General features: G+C 46.8%; 1 protein-coding gene across 5 annotated transcripts in view; it reads left to right on the top strand.

Moving 5' to 3' along the window:
- LOC146816674 (adhesion G protein-coupled receptor F5-like) overlaps positions 1-17,870 on the top strand; it is a 788,188-nt gene that overhangs the window by 271,860 nt on the left and 498,458 nt on the right. For all 5 annotated transcript variants that reach the window (XM_085609153.1, XM_085609151.1, XM_085609154.1 and 2 more), the window contains exon 9: positions 12,211-12,417. In XM_085609153.1, the coding sequence (XP_085465279.1) occupies positions 12,211-12,417 (207 nt within the window). The remainder of the gene's footprint in view (positions 1-12,210; positions 12,418-17,870) is intronic.

Raw genomic sequence — 17,870 nt, 5'->3', positions numbered from 1 at the left:
AATGTTGCAATCACAAGGACCCAGTGACAAGGAGGCAGAGTGTGGAACTCCTGAGGTGCAAATCACAATACTATAAAGGGAAATCATACTTTGAGAAGACTGGAGAAAACAAATACTCAGCAGAACTTTGACCTCTGAGGCGGAAGCCGGAGGAGAAAACTCATGGAATTTTAAAATTTGTTGAATCTTTTGTTGTGCTTTTAACTCACTCGCACCCTCACCTGTGCTTTCTTCTGGGCTGAAGCACCTGACAGGATCTTACAAACCAGCGGATTTAGCGCTGTTTGGGACATCATTCTGTCAGGGACGCCATCGCTGCCCTTGCGAGGCCACGCCCACCTTATAGGCCACGCCCACACCCCCCGCCTATAACTACAGCGCGGAGCACTAACGCGTTAGTTGAACTTTGACCTCTGAGGCGGAAGCCGGAGGAGAAAACTCGTAGGATTTTTAAAATTTGTTGAATCTTTTGTTGTGATTTTAACTCACTCGCACTCTCACCTGTGCTTTCTTCTGGGCTGAAGCGCCTGACAGGATCTTACAAACCAGCGGATTTAGCGCTGTTTGGGACATCATTCTGTCAGGGATGCCATCGCTGCTCTTGCGAGGCCATGCCCACCTTATAGGCCACGCCCACACCCCCCGCCTATAACTACAGCGCGGAGCACTAGCGCGTTAGTTGAACTTTGACCTCTGAGGCGGAAGCCGGAAGAGAAAACTCGTAGAATTTTTAAAATTTGTTGAATCTTTTGTTGTGCTTTTAACTCACTCGCACTCTCACCTGTGCTTTCTTCTGGGCTGAAGCGCCTGACAGGATCTTACAAACCAGCGGATTTAGCGCTGTTTGGGACATCATCTGTCAGGGACGCCATCGCTGCTCTTGCGAGGCCACGCCCACCTTATAGGCCACGCCCACACCCCCTCACTTCAAATGTGCTTTCCACGCAAGCGCAGCGGACGAGCGCAGCGGGAGCGCCGACTGCGCGCCGAAGTCATGCACAAGTCAAGCCCGTCTGCGCCCGTCCGTGACCAGCCGGGACCCGGGGCCACAAACCCTGGCTCCCACCCTATCCAGAGCAGGACTTACAGCTTGGCGGCCTTATACAGCATAGGCAGGACTGCCACTTCCCAGTGCTCCCATATCTATGCTCCCACAGAGCTACCCGCCCGATGCTCGGGGTGCAAACACTCCTTTTGCAAATCCCCGTCGGCCGCGGCACAAACATACCGTATGTACGTGCTAAATTGCCGCTCCTTACCAAAACATAGCACACAGATTGCCATGCTGCTTGAGGAGCAAAAGCCAGACGCGGTTTTCCTGACTGAAACGTGGCTCACTGTTCACTCTGAGCCAGATGTGGTTCTAGCCCTACCCGTAGGCTACCATATCCTTAGACTGGATAGACAGGTAGGGAGAGGCGGAGGTCTGGCGATCATATTGAAGAACCAATACCGATGCCGTACTACAGCAGATACTATCTCTGAGTGCGAGAGTGTAGCATTCTGCATAGAGTTCAACGCAAACAGCTCCTTCTCAGGCACCCTGATCTACCGCCCCCCTGAGCCTGTAAAAATGTTCCATAGGTCTCTTCCTGAAATGATAGCGGAAAGAATCCTCTCTTCCGCCAACCACACAATCCTAGGGGACCTTAATCTCCATTTTAACTCCCCCTCAGACCTCATTGCTCAGGAATTACTAGATGATCTGGAAGCTCTCCAACTGTCCCAACTGGTTGCAGCCCCGACCCATGAAAAAGGCAACTTACTTGACCCTATATTCAGTAACTGCCTGGATATAACTGTTGATCAACCCATTCCTCTTCCATGGACAGACCATTTTTTGGTCCCGTTTACTTGGGTCACACTTAAAACCCCCAAATTACCTTCTCAAGTCACCACTAGGAGGAACTGGTCAAAACTCCCTTTGGAGGCCTGGCTGCACAACCTGGACTCCACTCGCCCGGCACCTTGCCTAGACCCTAATGTGGCAAACGTCAACTATGAAAGTTGGATCACCCACTCGCTAGACTCGATCCTCCCGTTTCATAGATCCTCCTCGAAGAGACTACAGAAATCTGCCCCTTGGTTCTCTGACTCTCTAAGACAGCTAAAACGCCGTTGCAGGCAACGAGAGAGAGCCTGGCGTTTAGACTTCCTCCCAGACAAAAAGGCCTCCTACAAAGAGGCGATTAAAGCCTACAGAGAAGGGATCAGAGCGGCCCAGGCAACCCACTACGCTGAGAAAATATTAGAAGCGAAATCAAAGCCCAAAGAAATTTTCCAAATTATAAAGCAATGTTCCAGTGCCAATACGGCACCCCCTCCTAACAAAACCCAGGACCAATGCAACGAGCTTGCAGATTTCTTTTACAACAAAGTTTTAAAAATGTATTCTTCCTTTCCAACTACAGCCACAACCCCGGATGTGATTAATCCACCCCCCCCTAGACCACCTTTTCACCCTGACCAGCCTTCTCTTGAGCACTTCCCTCCTCTGGACCTCGACACTTTAAGCAAAGTGGCACGACAGGTCAAGTCGGGCTCTCCCTGTGATCCTGCCCCTCCAGAAGTCCTGATGCAGGCTAGCAAAGCCACCCTGCCTGTAATTCTGGATCTTCTAAACACGTCCATATCTGCCTGCTCTGTCCCCACAGCTTGGAAGCAAGCCATGGTACGGGCGCTGTTGAAGAAACCCAGCCTAGACCCAGATGACCACTCCAGCTACCGCCCCATCTCACTTCTCCCCTGGGCCAGCAAGGTGCTAGAGAAATATATAAATGCACAGCTGGTCCAGTTCCTGGAGGACCATTCTCTATTACACACATCCCAGACAGGCTTCAGACCAAAGCATGGTACGGAAACCGCCTTGTTAGTGGTCACCGAAGAAACTAGAAGGATATTGGATCAGGGAGGATCAGTGGCCGTGATCCTCCTTGATCTAAGTGCCGCCTTCGATACGGTCAGCTATACCACCTTGCTGGACCGTCTCCATAATATCGGAGTTTCAGTTGATGCTTTAAGGTGGTTTGACTCCTTTCTGTCTGGGAGGTCGTTTCAGATCTTCGACGGTGAGACAATGTCCTCTAACAAACCCCTGAGCTGTGGAGTACCACAGGGCTCCTCCCTAAGCCCGGTTTTTTTCAACGTGTACATGGGGCCGCTGGCGGGTGTTGTCGAACCGTATGGCATTAAAATGGTGTCATACGCCGACGACACCCAGCTTGTGGTCTCGCTGGCAACTGGGAATAACAGGCATTCCCCAGCCAATCTGTTAAAATGCCTAGAGGATGTCAAGGGATGGATGACCAACTCCTCCCTTAAACTAAACGGAGAAAAGACGGAGCTCATGCTCCTAGGCCCAACCTCTCCTGTGCCTTTCACCTCCTTGTGGCCCAGTACACTGGGACCCCCCCTCCCCTAAGGAAAGTGTTAAAAGCCTGGGAGTGTGGCTGGACAACAAACTCTCCTTCTCCACCCAGGCCACAAAACTGTCCGCCTCATGTTTTGGCCTACTTAGAATCTTGAGGAAGGTTCTCCCGCTACTTCCCTTAGAGGCCAAAAAGGTGGCTGTACAAGGTCTCATCCAGTCTCGCCTGGACTCGAACAATGCCTTATATGTGGGGGCGCCTGAGATGACCCTCCGAAAATTGCAGGTTGTGCAAAACTGTGCAGCACGTTCTCTGCTGAAAGTCCTGCGCACCCAGTCGGCTAGACCTGCTCTAAAAAGTCTCCACTGGTTGCCAGTGAGGCAGCGAGTGGCCTTTAAGGCGCTGTGCTTGGCGCACCGCGCCTTCTGGAAAACGGGCCCAGCCATTAACAACGACCTTGTCATCCCCTACCACCCTAACAGGAACCTTCGGTCGACGGTGGCGTTCCTCGCCGTCGTTCCCAGAGTGAAGCGAGCCAGGTCTGGGGGCAGGCTGTTTTCTTTGAATGCCGCCAGGCTCTGGAATGCTCTCCCCCTTTCACTCCGTTCCAACCCAGACCTTTTCTCATTCCGTAAAAACTTGAAGACACTGCTGTTCGCCAAATCCTGCGTACCTTAGCTCCTTTTCCCTTCACTTCTCTGTTCAACTCAGCGCTTGGATGCCTACGGGCAGCAACCGCGCTTAATAAATATTTTTACAATTACAATTACAATTACAATCCCGTTAATCCCACCCACTATCCCACACTGTAAATGCCAAGTAAACAGTGGAAAATACTCCCCTTTATGAAACACAAAACAGATCAAATGAACTACCAATACAAAACCAATGGTCCAGATGTCACTTGGGGGCAACAGCGGATAGCCATAAGAACACCAATTGGTACAGTAGAGCGTACCACTAAGGTATAGTGTTGTTGGACACAAGGTGTATTTGGGAGCTACTGTGGTTTTGTTACAGGAAAGCTCGCTTAAGTAATGATAACTCTCAAACAAAAAGTAGTACATCAGTTAGCCCATTACTTAACATGTTTAACAAAACTAGTGGGAACATGTATCCAGGAGTGCCACAAGAAATAAGCATAATAAACAACACTACATATATTTAGAGTGTTGATACGCAGTGGCTAATCTTTGTTACCTAATGGCAATGGAGAATTGGGTCCAGTGGTTGCCGGGCTCCGTAAGGTTGGCCACGAGGCGCACTACTGCAAATAGATGATTTTGGCTTTTGGGAATGTGAAATAGAGTAGATTCCTTGCGTGCTGCATCCAGAGCTTCGATGGGTTTAGCATGGAATACTCAATCCCAAACTTTTGAGGACCTTTCTTAGTTGGTGTGAAAATATGATAGGCCTCCTGAATTTCCACCGAGAAGTCCGGAAAAATGGCGATGGGGAATTCTTCTGAGTTTAAGTCTTTTAGTTTGCAGGCCAGTTTGAGAACCATTTCATGGTCTCTGTAGTTCAATATTCACACAATAATCGGTCAGGGCAGCATGCCAGGGGATGTTGCACACACTCAAAGATCGGTGAGCCCTGAAATTCAAGTACATTGAGGAAAAGTTATCAGCACCAAACAACAAGTTAAGAACCTGTTCTACATACAGGTCCATTTTCCCCACATTTGTGGACTCGAACAGCCCCAAAATGCACAGATTATTGCACTGCGAGCTCGCCTCTACATCATCTTTTTTAGCTTGCATGGCCACGAGATGTTTTCCAAGTTGTCGTAGCAGTTTTGACTAAGAGATCGATTTATACGCCTCCTCTGAAATTCGGCGTTCATTTCCATCCACTCTCAGCAAACTTATCCAAGCGATGTGTCATGAAGTCCACCCCAAGCATAAGTGAATCAATGCATTTGTCTGTGGATTGTATGCTACTCTTCATATTAAGGAATAGGGTCCGAATATCAGATGGGGTGGTGTCAGTGTTGCCAGTATTATTAGCAGGAGGGGATGTGGTGTAATCAGATGGGACCTTTTTTGTTAACCTTTTTAACTCAAATGAGAGACTGATTTTCCATTTTTACCAGACAGATCGGTTGAGAGCGAGCAGGTGGGTGTGGGAGTGCAGCACAGTAAACTGAATGGCCCAGCACTAAGTCCTCTGTGGTCAATCTTGGGCAGCCCATCTCTGCGCCTCAGGTCTATGGTCCCTCACATTGTGCACAAAGAAGTGCCTCCTGTTGTAAGACCACCGCAGCTGCAAGCCCCCACACCGGGCCTGGATGGTATACAGTGGTGTTGAAAGTCAACCTCTGCCATTAAGGTTCAAGCCTTGATAGCACCCAGCTGGCTCAGACCCACTCAGCACCCAGCCAGCTCAGGCCCTCAGCACAGGCCATCCAGAAGGTGTAATAGATGTCTCAGCAGCCTCATGGACCGAGCTTCAGAATCACAGGCCTTCAGTGGGCGGCTCACTGAGCATCTCTGGGGCCTAGAAACTGGTCAGCTGCACTGCCCCAGGGTAAATAACGTTCAGGTTTCGTTAGTGCTGTTGTTCATAGATGTGCCGATAACTTCGGATGATTATGCTGGATTGAAAAAAGGGGTTTTGGAGCACCTTCAATGTGCAGCCTTCTTGGCTGCTGCACTGTAGCACCCCCTACATAATATTGTTAAAAGATTTATTTTCAGTTGACAATATAATAATATGCATGCAGAAGCACTTTATTTCATATAACCTAGTCACACCCACTCATGTACATAAAAATGTGTTCCTGCTTTCAACAGTTCCTCAAAACACACAAGATGATGGACGGAATGTTGCACATTGGTAAAACATTCACCCCCAGTCACAGATCTGGGTTTAATCCATCGTTATTTTGCTCACCACGCCACCCCAGTTCAGACATGGCTATATGCAAATCAGTCTTGACCCTGTGCCTCATGGGAACAGTCCAGCCCGAACTGCCAAGCCATGTCTTACCTGGACCGGAATCAAGCATCCTAGGACCGGTTTCGGGGTTTCACCCCTCTTCAGCCAGGATAGCTTGACTCCAGTGGCGTATTGAGCACGGGACCCACGTCTGGGTATACCCTTCCCACATAGGGCGAACAGCAAAACACACAAGATGATGGACGGAATGTTGCACATTGGCAAAACATTCACCCCCAGTCACAGATCTGGGTTTAATCCATCGTTATTTTGCACACTACGCCACCCCAGTTCAGACATGGCTATATGCAAATTAGTCTTGACCCTGTGTCTCATGGGAACAGTCCAGCCCGAACTGCCAAGCCATGTCTTCCCTGGACCGGAATCAAGCATCCTAGGACCGGTTTTGGAGTTTCACCCCTCTTCAGCCAGGATAGCTTGATTCCAGTGGCGTAGTGAGCACGGGACCCATGTCTGGGCATACCCTTCCCACATAGGGTGAACAGCAAAACACACAAGATGATGGACGGAATGTTGCACATTGGCAAAACATTCACCCCCAGTCACAGATCTGGGTTTAATCCATCGTTATTTTGCTCACCACGCCACCCCAGTTCAGACATGGCCATATGCAAATCAGTCTTGACCCTGTGCCTCATGGGAACAGTCCAGCCCGAACTGCCAAGCCATGTCTTCCCTGGACCGGAATCAAGCATCCTAGGACCGGTTTCTGGGTTTCACCCCTCTTCAGCCAGGATAGCTGGACTCCAGTGGCGTAGTGAGCACGGGACCCACGTCTGGGCATACCCTTCCCACATAGGGCGAAGGACGGAATGTTGCACATTGGCAAAACGTTCACCCCCAGTCACAGATCTAGGTTTAATCCATCCTTATTTTGCTCACCACACCACCCCAGTTTAGACATATGCAAATCAGTCTTGACTCTGTGCCTCATGGGAACAGTCCAGCCCGAACTGCCAAGCTATGTCTTCCCTGGACCGGAATCAAGCATCCTAGGACCGGTTTCAGGGTTTCACCCCTCTTCAGCCAGGATAGCTTGACTCCAGTGGCGTAGTGAGCACGGGACCCACGTCTGGGCATACCCTTCCTACATAGGGCGAACAGCAAAACACACAAGATGATGGACGGAATGTTTCACATTGGCAAAACATTCACTCCCAGTCACAGATCTGGGTTTAATCCATCGTTATTTTGCTCACCACGCCACCCCAGTTCAGACATGGCCATATGCAAATCAGTCTTGACCCGGTGCCTCATGGGAACAGTCCAGCCCGAACTGAATGTATGACATTGTTCTGCATTCTGTCCATCAACTGTTGTTTTTGCATTCAACAGTTCCTCAACAAAAAGTGGCGCTAATCAGACAGTGCTAGTTCCAAAGACAGTGATCTCCAGTTTAAACATCAACACATATTTTAGTGGTTTTACAAACAGATATTACACCAACTTCTTCAGGACCAAAAATGATAACTTTCATCCTATCCTGGCAATTAGTAGGACAAATGTTTTTTGAGGGGATCAGTAAAAAAATCATCATATGGCGTCCATTGAATGGACCTCTGTACAAAAAGTATAGTAAAATCAAGATACGCTTCTACATAACAAATAATGACAAGCATTTACAATGCAATAGGTGTCGCAATGACATTGTTTTGAGCTATTGGCATTGAAAATATATATATATATATATATATATATATATATATATATATATATATATATTTTTCCCTTCGTGAAGCATTAATTAAGTAATGCCATTGTAAATGACAATGTGTTTTACCCTCTTTTGACAATGTTCAATTGTACATCCAATCAGACAAAGCGGAAGAGGACATTGTGTTTGGGGCTAGTGAAGGATGAGAAGCAGTGATGCGAGTGCAGTGCACCAGGAACATGAGACACCCTCCGTTTAACACCTTGAAGCACTGGTGCACTGCGGACGCACCGGTCTAGTGGTGCCACTCTCTGGCAGGATCTTGTTTGAAATGGAGGGTGGGGCAGCCAGCTGGACGGGATATTCGGTGCGCTCACTCGAAGAAGTAGAAGTAATTCAGTGCTCGGAGCTGATCTCGGTGCTGATATATATCCGCCCAAGCTCGTGCGTGAGATGTGCTAGCCTGAAGGCCGAGTCTGGGCACGGCTGCGGGCAGCGCGGGCACGGCTGCCAAGTGGCGCGTTGCTTAGCAACACCTTTAGGCAGTCCAGACTTCGGGAAGAAGTAGACTGGTTCACAGAAGTCCTCTGACTCCTCTGGGATACCTGGGGTCCTGAGGGAGCCCCCTGAATCCTGAGGGGCACACGCCCTCCAAATATCTCTTTAGTGATCGGGCTCTGTGCGTTCTGTGTAAGCCAGCGCTACCTTTTACTTAATCCCTCGCCTCACTGAGGCACCAGGCAAACAATGAATAAAGACCTATAAACAAAACTCCGCTACGAGCACATGCACCCGTTGATGGAACGGTTTAGTACATCACAAATCTATATATTTAGCCACCTACAACCAAACCTCAACCACGGGCTCCGAAAGGCAAGTCCACCTCGGTGCCATCCCAAGGGCCGGGTAGCGAAGGTTTCAGAGTGTTAGCCCCAGGTTACCAGGAGACTTGAGCTGGGTTGTTAACGGGAAAGCTTTTAAATCGACATCTGAAGCATGGACTGCTGCTGACTCAGCCCTGCGAGGATCTGATACAGTCACCCAAGGTTTGCTCACAAAACTCTGATGCGAAGCTCGCCTCAAGGCGCTATGCTTCTGTTGATGATGCGTCTCACCCGATGGGTCAGGGCTCTCGCACCTGTCGGATATAAGTGGAAAACTTATCCAGCTATTTTGATAATTTAACACGTGTTCATTTAAAAATGACCCCCTCCATAGGGTTCATAAATATGAAAACTACACTTTCAGCAAATTACATTTCCTGACAGTTGATGCTTTTCTTTTGCATGGGAGCAGAGGAACACTTTTGTTAGCAGTTTCTTCTACCTCCTACACTAAGATACATAGGGGCATATGTATCAAGCAAATTTTTAGTCGCAAACGCTGCGATTCGCAAAATACAGCGTTTGCGATTAAAAATTCGCAAAACGGGATGTATGAGCCACATCCCAACGCAAATTTAAGGAATCGCTAATTTAGCGATTTCTTAAGTTTGCGTAGGCATTTAAGAAATCGCAAATTGCGATTTCTTAAATGAAATGTAACACTCTCCAAAGGATTGCGATTAATCCTTAAGAAATCGCAAATTACCACCAACTACTAGTTGGTGTTAATTTGCGATTTCTTTTAAAAATGCATGTTTTGTAATTTTACAAAGTGCCACGTGACGCACATACATGCCCTTAGGGCATGTGTGTGCGCCATATGACCACACATGCTAATTTCAGGGGTGTATCAGGGTGTCATCTTGACACCCTTGCACCTTTGAAATTATTCTCAAATAGCGATTAGCAAATTGCGATTCGCTATTTGAGAATTACTTCCCATTCATTCCTATGGGTCTCCTGGCCCATAGCAATGAATGGGCAGGTATTCCTTAATTGCGATTTCGCAATTTGCTAATCGCAATTAAGGAATTTTAAGAAATCGCAAAAAGTTTGCAATTTTTTACATACATCCCGTTTTGCTATTCTCAAATAGCGATTCCTTAAAAATCGCTATTTGAGAATCGCAAATGGTGATGTTGATACATATGCCCCTTAGTATATCAAAAATCAGTGTGTTTTATGTAAAAGAAACAGGCCTCAGTGTACAAGCTTTTTCTTTTGAAAGGTGTGCTTCTCTTGTCTATTTCCCAATTACGTTTTAAACCCGCTCGGTCGATTGGAGAGGGGTCCCCGGTCCTTCTGTGTTCACAGTCACACAGGACCTTTGGAAGTAATACTTTATATTAAAGGCAAGACATCCGAAGTAACACTGTACAATCAATATTTAAGATTGATATGTCTCATCCAAACGGCATTTAAGGTTCAATATATGGGACCTTAAAACGAGATGCAAGGTGTTTTGGGTTTTACTGAACTGTAAACTCCCTCTGGGGAGCAGTTTTGGAACAGCACTTGTAGGTTAAACGGGAATTTGCATAAACAGTGAAATTCAACATTTTCCTCACAAGGAAGGAATCGGTATTTCCCCCATGTTCAGCTTGTAACTATGAACAATTAATTTAATGTTTCCCCGAATCCTGCGGCAGACAAACGTTCACTGTAAGCAATCGTTAACCTATCTCTGTATTTACTGTCTCAGCCTGTCTGGAAGGATCACATTTTCAGTTCTTGTTTCCAGGAACTACAGTTCCCAGAATCGAGTGGCAAAGATGCTGAAACAGCAAGTGTCAGGTGTTGCTTCACAATCACGACCTAAGAAAGAGGGCTCCCCTGCCCAAGGCTCTAAGTTGGCATAGCTGTGCTAGCACCCCTAGCTGGTCGAAAGATGCTGCCATTGCCCAAAGACTGGAAGAGGCATGCACTGTGTATCGGTCTCAAGCCGCTGGTCTCATGAAGAGACAGCTTTGAAGGCCTTTAATGATCTTTGTGTGCTCTGAGGGGGCGGGGGGTAACGCTGAAGCGAGGAGACCTCAGTGTGCAGGATAGTGCCTGCAGACTTTCCCATCTTTAGGGGGGGGCATCTGTTTCTAATTAGCATGGTCGTGCTAAGGCCATGCTAATTGGAAACAGATGGCCCCCCTAAAGATAAGAAAGTGCTTCACAACAGCCGTGAAGCTGACGACCCAGTCCGGATGGGCTGTCCAAAAGGTAGAAAGGATAGTGGCCAAACAGCATCCTTTTCAATGGGAAGCCAGCATTTAGCATAAATGCTGACGCGACCCAATGAAAAGGATGTGCGGGGCTTCAAGTCCCCTTCTGCAATCCCCTCTCTCACTATATGTCTCGCCGAGCGAGCAGCGCATGCGCTGCAACGCTAGGCAAGACCTAAAAAATGGAGCGGCAACAAAAAAAAGTACAATTTATTTAAGTACAAAAGCCAAGGAGGTCCTCAATTCTTTAAGGATGTGTTCAATATTGTTCTTCCGATGAACAGCATCAAACTCAGCAAGATGCCGCTACATCACCAATTTGTAAAGACAATTTAGTTCCTGTCTAGGATGTGATGAAAGCAGGAACTTTCTTATATGTTTACAAGGTTGCGTGAATAGATTGTATGAAAGGCCTTTTCTGTGTATATGTTTCCAATGGAAAATAAATGCTTTTGTATTTTTTTTTTTTTTTAAATAAATGATTTGTGACTCAATGCTTTGGAGTAATACCATTTGACAAATGTTCTAGGCTGAACTTGCCCGTGGCAGGCCACAGAACGTTGAGTTTCTTGAGGAAGATGTTTTTGGTTTAGTTGACAGTTGAAGTGGTGATGAGTTCTGTGTTTTCATTACTGATGGTTTTGCTAAGCCTAGAGTGGTCTTTACATCCGATGACCGACTGACATCATTGAAGCTAAGAGGTCCTCTGGTAAAAGGCACTGATATGCATAATGCAAAGTAACAGATTGATCAATGACTCCAACCCGTAGCTAAACTCACTCACTGCTGCTTGTGCTTGAGTACATTTCCTCCAATTTTTGTCGCCGGATTTCTGGAACCATCCAAACTTCTAATTGCAAAAAAAGAAAATCTGACATAATGATAGAATTCGCCTTCAGTAATATAATTCTCAAATGTTATGCTGCATGTTTTAAGCTCTTGTATGCTAGTGTAATCATCAAAAGATTCAGAGCCTCCAGCTCTTCATAAGGATGGGAACAATAAGTTGACATCTAGGCTAAATAATTAAAAAGATGCACTGAGAGAAATGTGGGTGTCCGGAAACGAAGGCAACTTCTGTTTTATATGTTGTAATTACACAATCATAAAGTGCATATTTTCTCCTGCAGGTGAATACAGTTGCTCATTGAATGATACAAATGCCACTTATGTGGCATCACAAACTGTTAGTGTTTCCTCAATAAGCACAACATTGGATAGCAGCAAGTACGTCCTATGTGATGGAAACTCGGTCACAGTGTACCAGTGGTGCACAAATGGGGATATCTCGTATCTTACTTGTGACTGTACACGATCTGGAGGGCTAAGCATTCCTGGTAAGTGGAAAACGATTTTTATATCTAATGTCTTTGTAAATTACTAGGGTGATAGCATAGGTTTTCTAAAAATTAGCACCAAAGCGTGAATTTTAAGATTCTATAATTTAATAACAATGCTTGCAGTGCAGATACTAACTACTTTTCTTCTACCACAAGATGAACCTAAGCGAGCACGGGCTGCTGCTGGTTGCTGCTGTTTGTGTCGTGTTGCATTTAGCGCTATTGTCTTGGCGCACCTACAGCTACTGTGGGAAAGCAGGCTACCTCACACTCCTCTTCCGACTTTCTCCTGTTTTCAAAGTTTGACTGAGGCATCTTGGGAGAGGCTAAAGCTTCTGTCCAGTCTCCACCGTCCTAACAGAGACGGGTGGAGATGAGTTGGGCGCCGCGCACTAATAGTCTTCTCCCATGTCAGGAAAAGTCTCACAGATCCACTGTTAGTCTGTGATGCTGGTTCTCTGCTCTTAATATAAGAGTGGAGAGTGCAGCTTTGGGATGGTACAGAGGTGGTGGGAGTGGATAGCATGAGGCCATTTGTCAGTTTGTGTTGGACTGAAGGGTTTTACAGTGGGTGGCAGGAGGCAGGGATTTTTTTTTCAATTTGGGGGTAAGAGGAGGGTACATATTGAGGTCGGTGAGTGGCAGGTAGCCAGGTCTTTTCTCACATTTCTTTACCGTGTTATATGTGGCTCTCTTTTACTATTCTTTTGGAAGTAGTGGCAGATGATATTGAGGGGAGAGGGTGAATATACAACGTAAAATTATAATTTGGTAAAATGTGAGTAACAGGGATGTTTTTTGCTCTTTCACTCTTGTCCGTTTGATGTTAGTCAGACCCCCTGGTGAAAAACGTCCCCATTATTCACAGTTACACATCTGTATTTCTATATGTTGCTCAGAGCTTCAGTCAATAACAACTCCATATTTAACATATTTATTATGCCTGGCTACTTAAAAAGTCAACTTGGTTTGGCAAACTAGAGGTGGTGAGATGTCCTTCTAAACCAAAGCTTTTTTGATGGAGGTTGTGTGATTATTCACTAAGCAAAAAGTTGCCCTGATTGTAATGGCCTGAAACAACAAGAAGGTGATGGATGGAATCTTTAAATTAATCTCAGCCCTGGCGTTTGCTTTAGGCTGCATTCCAGTCCATCATTTTACACCCACCATGTCATTCTTCTTAAATACCTGCCTTAAGCAAATCAGTACTGACCCAGCTCTTCCTGGGAACAGTCCAACCCAAACTGCCAGATGAGGCCCCCCCCCCCAGACGGGGCCACAAGCAGCCCCAAACCAGTTTTGTCCTACCAGGGGCTCATCAGTAGAGTGTAGCTTGAGTCTCAGGGTACAGTGAGCCCAGGGCCCATGTCTGAACATACCCGTCACACTTAGGGCACCAAATGCAACAACAACAAGGTGATTGATGGGATGTTTTAATTAATCTCCGCCACTGGCAATCACTCTATACCGCATGTCAGCTTGTTGTTTTTTTCCCACCATACTTCTCTAAACAAAGACTTGCTTTATGTAAAGCAGTACAACTCTGCTCCTCATGGGAACAGTCTGTCACAAAATGCAAGTCGAGGCTTCATCCAGAAATGATCAAATGACCCTAGACAAGTCTTGTGTTGCTTGCGTTCCTGTCTATGGAGCACCTGGCATGGTAGTTGGACTGGGCTGTTCCTATTGGAGCAGAGCCAGGACAATGCTTTGGAATGTACCTGAGTGATTTATTGCAAGCATTCCTCTCATCACTATTTGTGTGTTTGATGTAGCACCCTAAGTGGCTAAGGGTATACTGGACATGGATCCTGTGCTCTTTGTGCCACTGGAACCAAGCTACACCTCACTGAAGACCCCAGTCAGGGTGAAACTGTTCTTGGATTGCTATTGTTCCGGTTCAGGTAGCACTTGGCCTGGCAGTTTGGGCTTCACTGTTCCAATTGGAGCAGGGTTGTTAGATCTGGGGGTCTCTAGTTGGCAGAGGTCAGTACCTTTGTACACATAGGGACCCTTACTTCTAGTCAGGGTAAGGGGGAAACACACTGTTACTAACCCCTGCTCACCCCCCCGGTAGCTTGGCACGAGCAGACAGGTTTATCCCCAAGGCAATGTGTAAAGTGTTTGTACCAACACTCACAGTGACACAGCGAAACACCACAAATGGACACCACACAAGTAATTTATAAAAAATATAAATCATTTTATCTTGATTAGGCAGAGTCAAAACGACTAAAATCCAACATACAAAAATAGACTCTCTTCCAATAATGGTTCTTTAGTAAAAGGTTCACTGTAGCAATGTTCTTTTGTAGAACAAGTTCATTTTAGCAATGTTCTTTTTGTAAAAACATACTTGTAAGAATAAAGGCACTTGTAGGCTCAGTAGGGCTGTGAGCCCCTGTTGCTAGCGTGTGGAATGTCACCTCAAAAGATGTGCTCCTGCCAACCTTTGGCCCCTGCCCCTTGTGCATGGGGCCTCTCTCACCCTTCAATCAGTTTGAGTTAATTACGGCTTTCTTACTGAAACAAAGGCTGCCGCAAGGGTTGTGGTTCTCACAACAATGCCCCCGCTGTACTTGTGGCAAAGAATGCGGTAATCTCTGTATTCCTCGTGAAAGCGTATCAACATTAGCGCTACTCAGTCCTCCTTAGCACCTCAACTCTGTATCTGGTGTTAGGTGGCAGGGTTTATGTAATGCCCCCATTAAACCGGCCCTGGTACCACACACCAGTAATTGTGAGCGCACGAGCCAGCCACCACAACTCCCAAATCAGCAGGACACGGCCCGCCTGCAGCGCTCCCCTCCGCAATAGTCTCGGGCACCAGTTCTGATAGGAACCGTTACCTGGGGTCACAAGGTTGGCACTGTAGTCCTGTTCTGGCGGCTCGCAGGGAAGCTCTCTCTCCTCACAGATCTCTCCCGTTCTCAGGCGCAGCTCCACTCTCGGCGTCGGATGTCCAGCGGGGTGAATCTTCTTCGCCGGCAATGCTTCACTTGGAGAAGCCCCTGATTGGTAGGCGACGCCTCGTGGCCGGGGGTTTCGACTTGGGTTCTCTTCTCCTTCCTCGTACCTGTCCAGTAGCGGTGATTTTGGCCCCTTTTGAAGGTCTCGGGTAGTGCACTGGCATGCACTCTCGAGCGACGAGACGGTCCCTCAGAGGATTTGCGCAGGAGGCAAGGCAGACCTCATGAAGAGCCCCCGCTGTGTGCCGACAAGCATACTGAGTCAGTAAAACACGGGCAGGCAGGGCAAAGTTCACGAGGCCAAAGTCAGTGCGCAGAGACACGCACTCAGTTCTAACAAGATGGTTTCTTTTTCCCAGAAACTTTTGTATCGCTGAGTTTCCAACAGGAGGCCAGCTCTTCTCAGGCTCTTTGAGATAGGATTTACTTCAGATGGTGCAAAGCACACAGCACAGCACCTCTTCAAGCAAGGGGTACACAGCACACAGCAGAAAGTCCCTTAGTCCTCTTCCTCAGCAATCACAGCAACTGCAGGTCAGCTCCCAGACACTCAGCAACGGCAGTCTTCCTGGCTGTTCTTCTTTGGCAGGGATTCCTTCTTGATCACAAAGTTTTTCCTAATGTAAATTCTAGGGGTTTCAGCTCAGATATTTATACCCCAAAGGTCTTTGTTTTTCATGTGTGAGGGGTCCTGGACCCAGTCCAAACCAGTTCTGGGTGCACTCTGCCAGTGCACATCTTATTTCTTTGTGAGTGTGGACCAGAGCCATCAGACGCACTGCAGGAGGTGGAGCCAGCATTTTGGTAGCCAGGCACAGCCCTATTCAGACCCGGGTGCTACTCCTCCCACCACTCTACATGCAGATAGGTCTATTCAGCCTAGTGCTGACTCACCCAGCCTCATGGAACCCCCCAGCCCCTGTCACTCCCAAGTCAGACAGTCAATCCACAAACAGGCAGAGACACACAGAAAGGCTGAACAAGAAAATAACCACTTTCTAAAAGTGCTATTTCCAAACTTAGAATTTAAAAACCATCTTCACTAAAATATGTGTTATTAAATTCTGAGTTCAGGGATACCAGTTTCCATATGTCTATCTTGCTGCTATGGGAAGATATGCAGGTCAACATGTTACACAGCATTCCTCATGTTATCCTATGGGCAATATAGCCTTTCAATAGTGAAAAACAAAATTGGCAGTATTTCACTATCAGGACATGTTACCCACACTAGAACATGTCCCACCTTTCACATACACTGCACCCTGCCCAGGGGGGTACCTTGGACCTACCATAGGGGTGTCCAATGTGTAGGAAAGGGAAGGGTCAGGCCTGGCAAGTGTGTACACTGGCCAGGACAATATGGCAGATAACAAACTGTTCACAGGCACTGCAGTGGCAGGCCTGAGACACCATTTTAGGGCTACTCATGTGGATGGCAAAATCAGTGCTGCATGCTCACTAGTACCATTTGAATCACCAGTTCTGGCACACTCAGTGCACTTTACTAGGGGCCTACTTGTAAAACAATAATGCCAATCATGGATAACTAATAACAATAATAATTTAAACAGCGAGCACTTGCACTTTGGCACTGATCAGCAGTGGCAAAGTGCCCTAAGCATCTAAACCAGCAAAAACGGATTCCAGCACAGTGTCAAAAATTACAGGAGGTGGGGCAAAAAGTCTGGGGAAACCACGCCAAGGATGCCAGCTCTAACACGGGTGAAGACTGATTTGCAAATGGCTGGTGTGCACTGTTCCTAATGGAGCTTGGTCAAGACTGATTTTCATATGGCTGGATCCAAATTGAGGTGATATTGATCCAGCGCAGAGTGCAAAATCCCTCCCTACTGCCACGGACTAAAAGATCTCACACACATTCACACTATATTTACATTTGCTGGTGGGGCCCATAACACCAACGCACACTTACCATTAGTCCGTACGAGAGGCGATTTATTCCTTCTAAGCGCTGAATAATGAGGGTGGAAAATACCACTTTACCCTAATGAGCAACACACCTATAAACCCTTCTAATACTCATTAGGCCCTAGACTTCCAAATTTGGTATTATCCTCCCAAAGACCGGGATGGATCTGTTAGTTGTTGTATTAGTGAAATCCTAATTCTCTTAATTAACCTTTACATTAACATATTTCAATGAATAAACAACCGGACTCATGTCTGTAGATGTTCAAATCCAAATTTATATTAAAATTGCAAATTAAGTCATTCATTTGATCAAGTTGCCATTCATATTTACCTATTCTGGCTAAAGTCGTCCTCTATGTCTAATCTGGCAGTCTCGCAAATCTATGCCCATCAATTTAGTAGGTAAAGTTCATCAGGAATTTGGGCATTAATTCAGTCCGTCAGAAAATTGGGATAACAGCTGTCCTGCAGTGTCACCGTCTTCTCCGTCAGCATATCATCAGGAAATCGAAGGAACGACGTCCGATTCTCCAAGTCTAATCACCT

This window comes from Triturus cristatus, chromosome 6, assembly GCF_964204655.1.
Source record: "Triturus cristatus chromosome 6, aTriCri1.1, whole genome shotgun sequence".
Classification (NCBI taxonomy): Eukaryota; Metazoa; Chordata; class Amphibia; order Caudata; family Salamandridae; genus Triturus; species Triturus cristatus.
The sequence above is the reverse complement of the archived record's forward strand: the minus strand, read 5'-3'. Positions and strand labels throughout refer to the sequence as shown.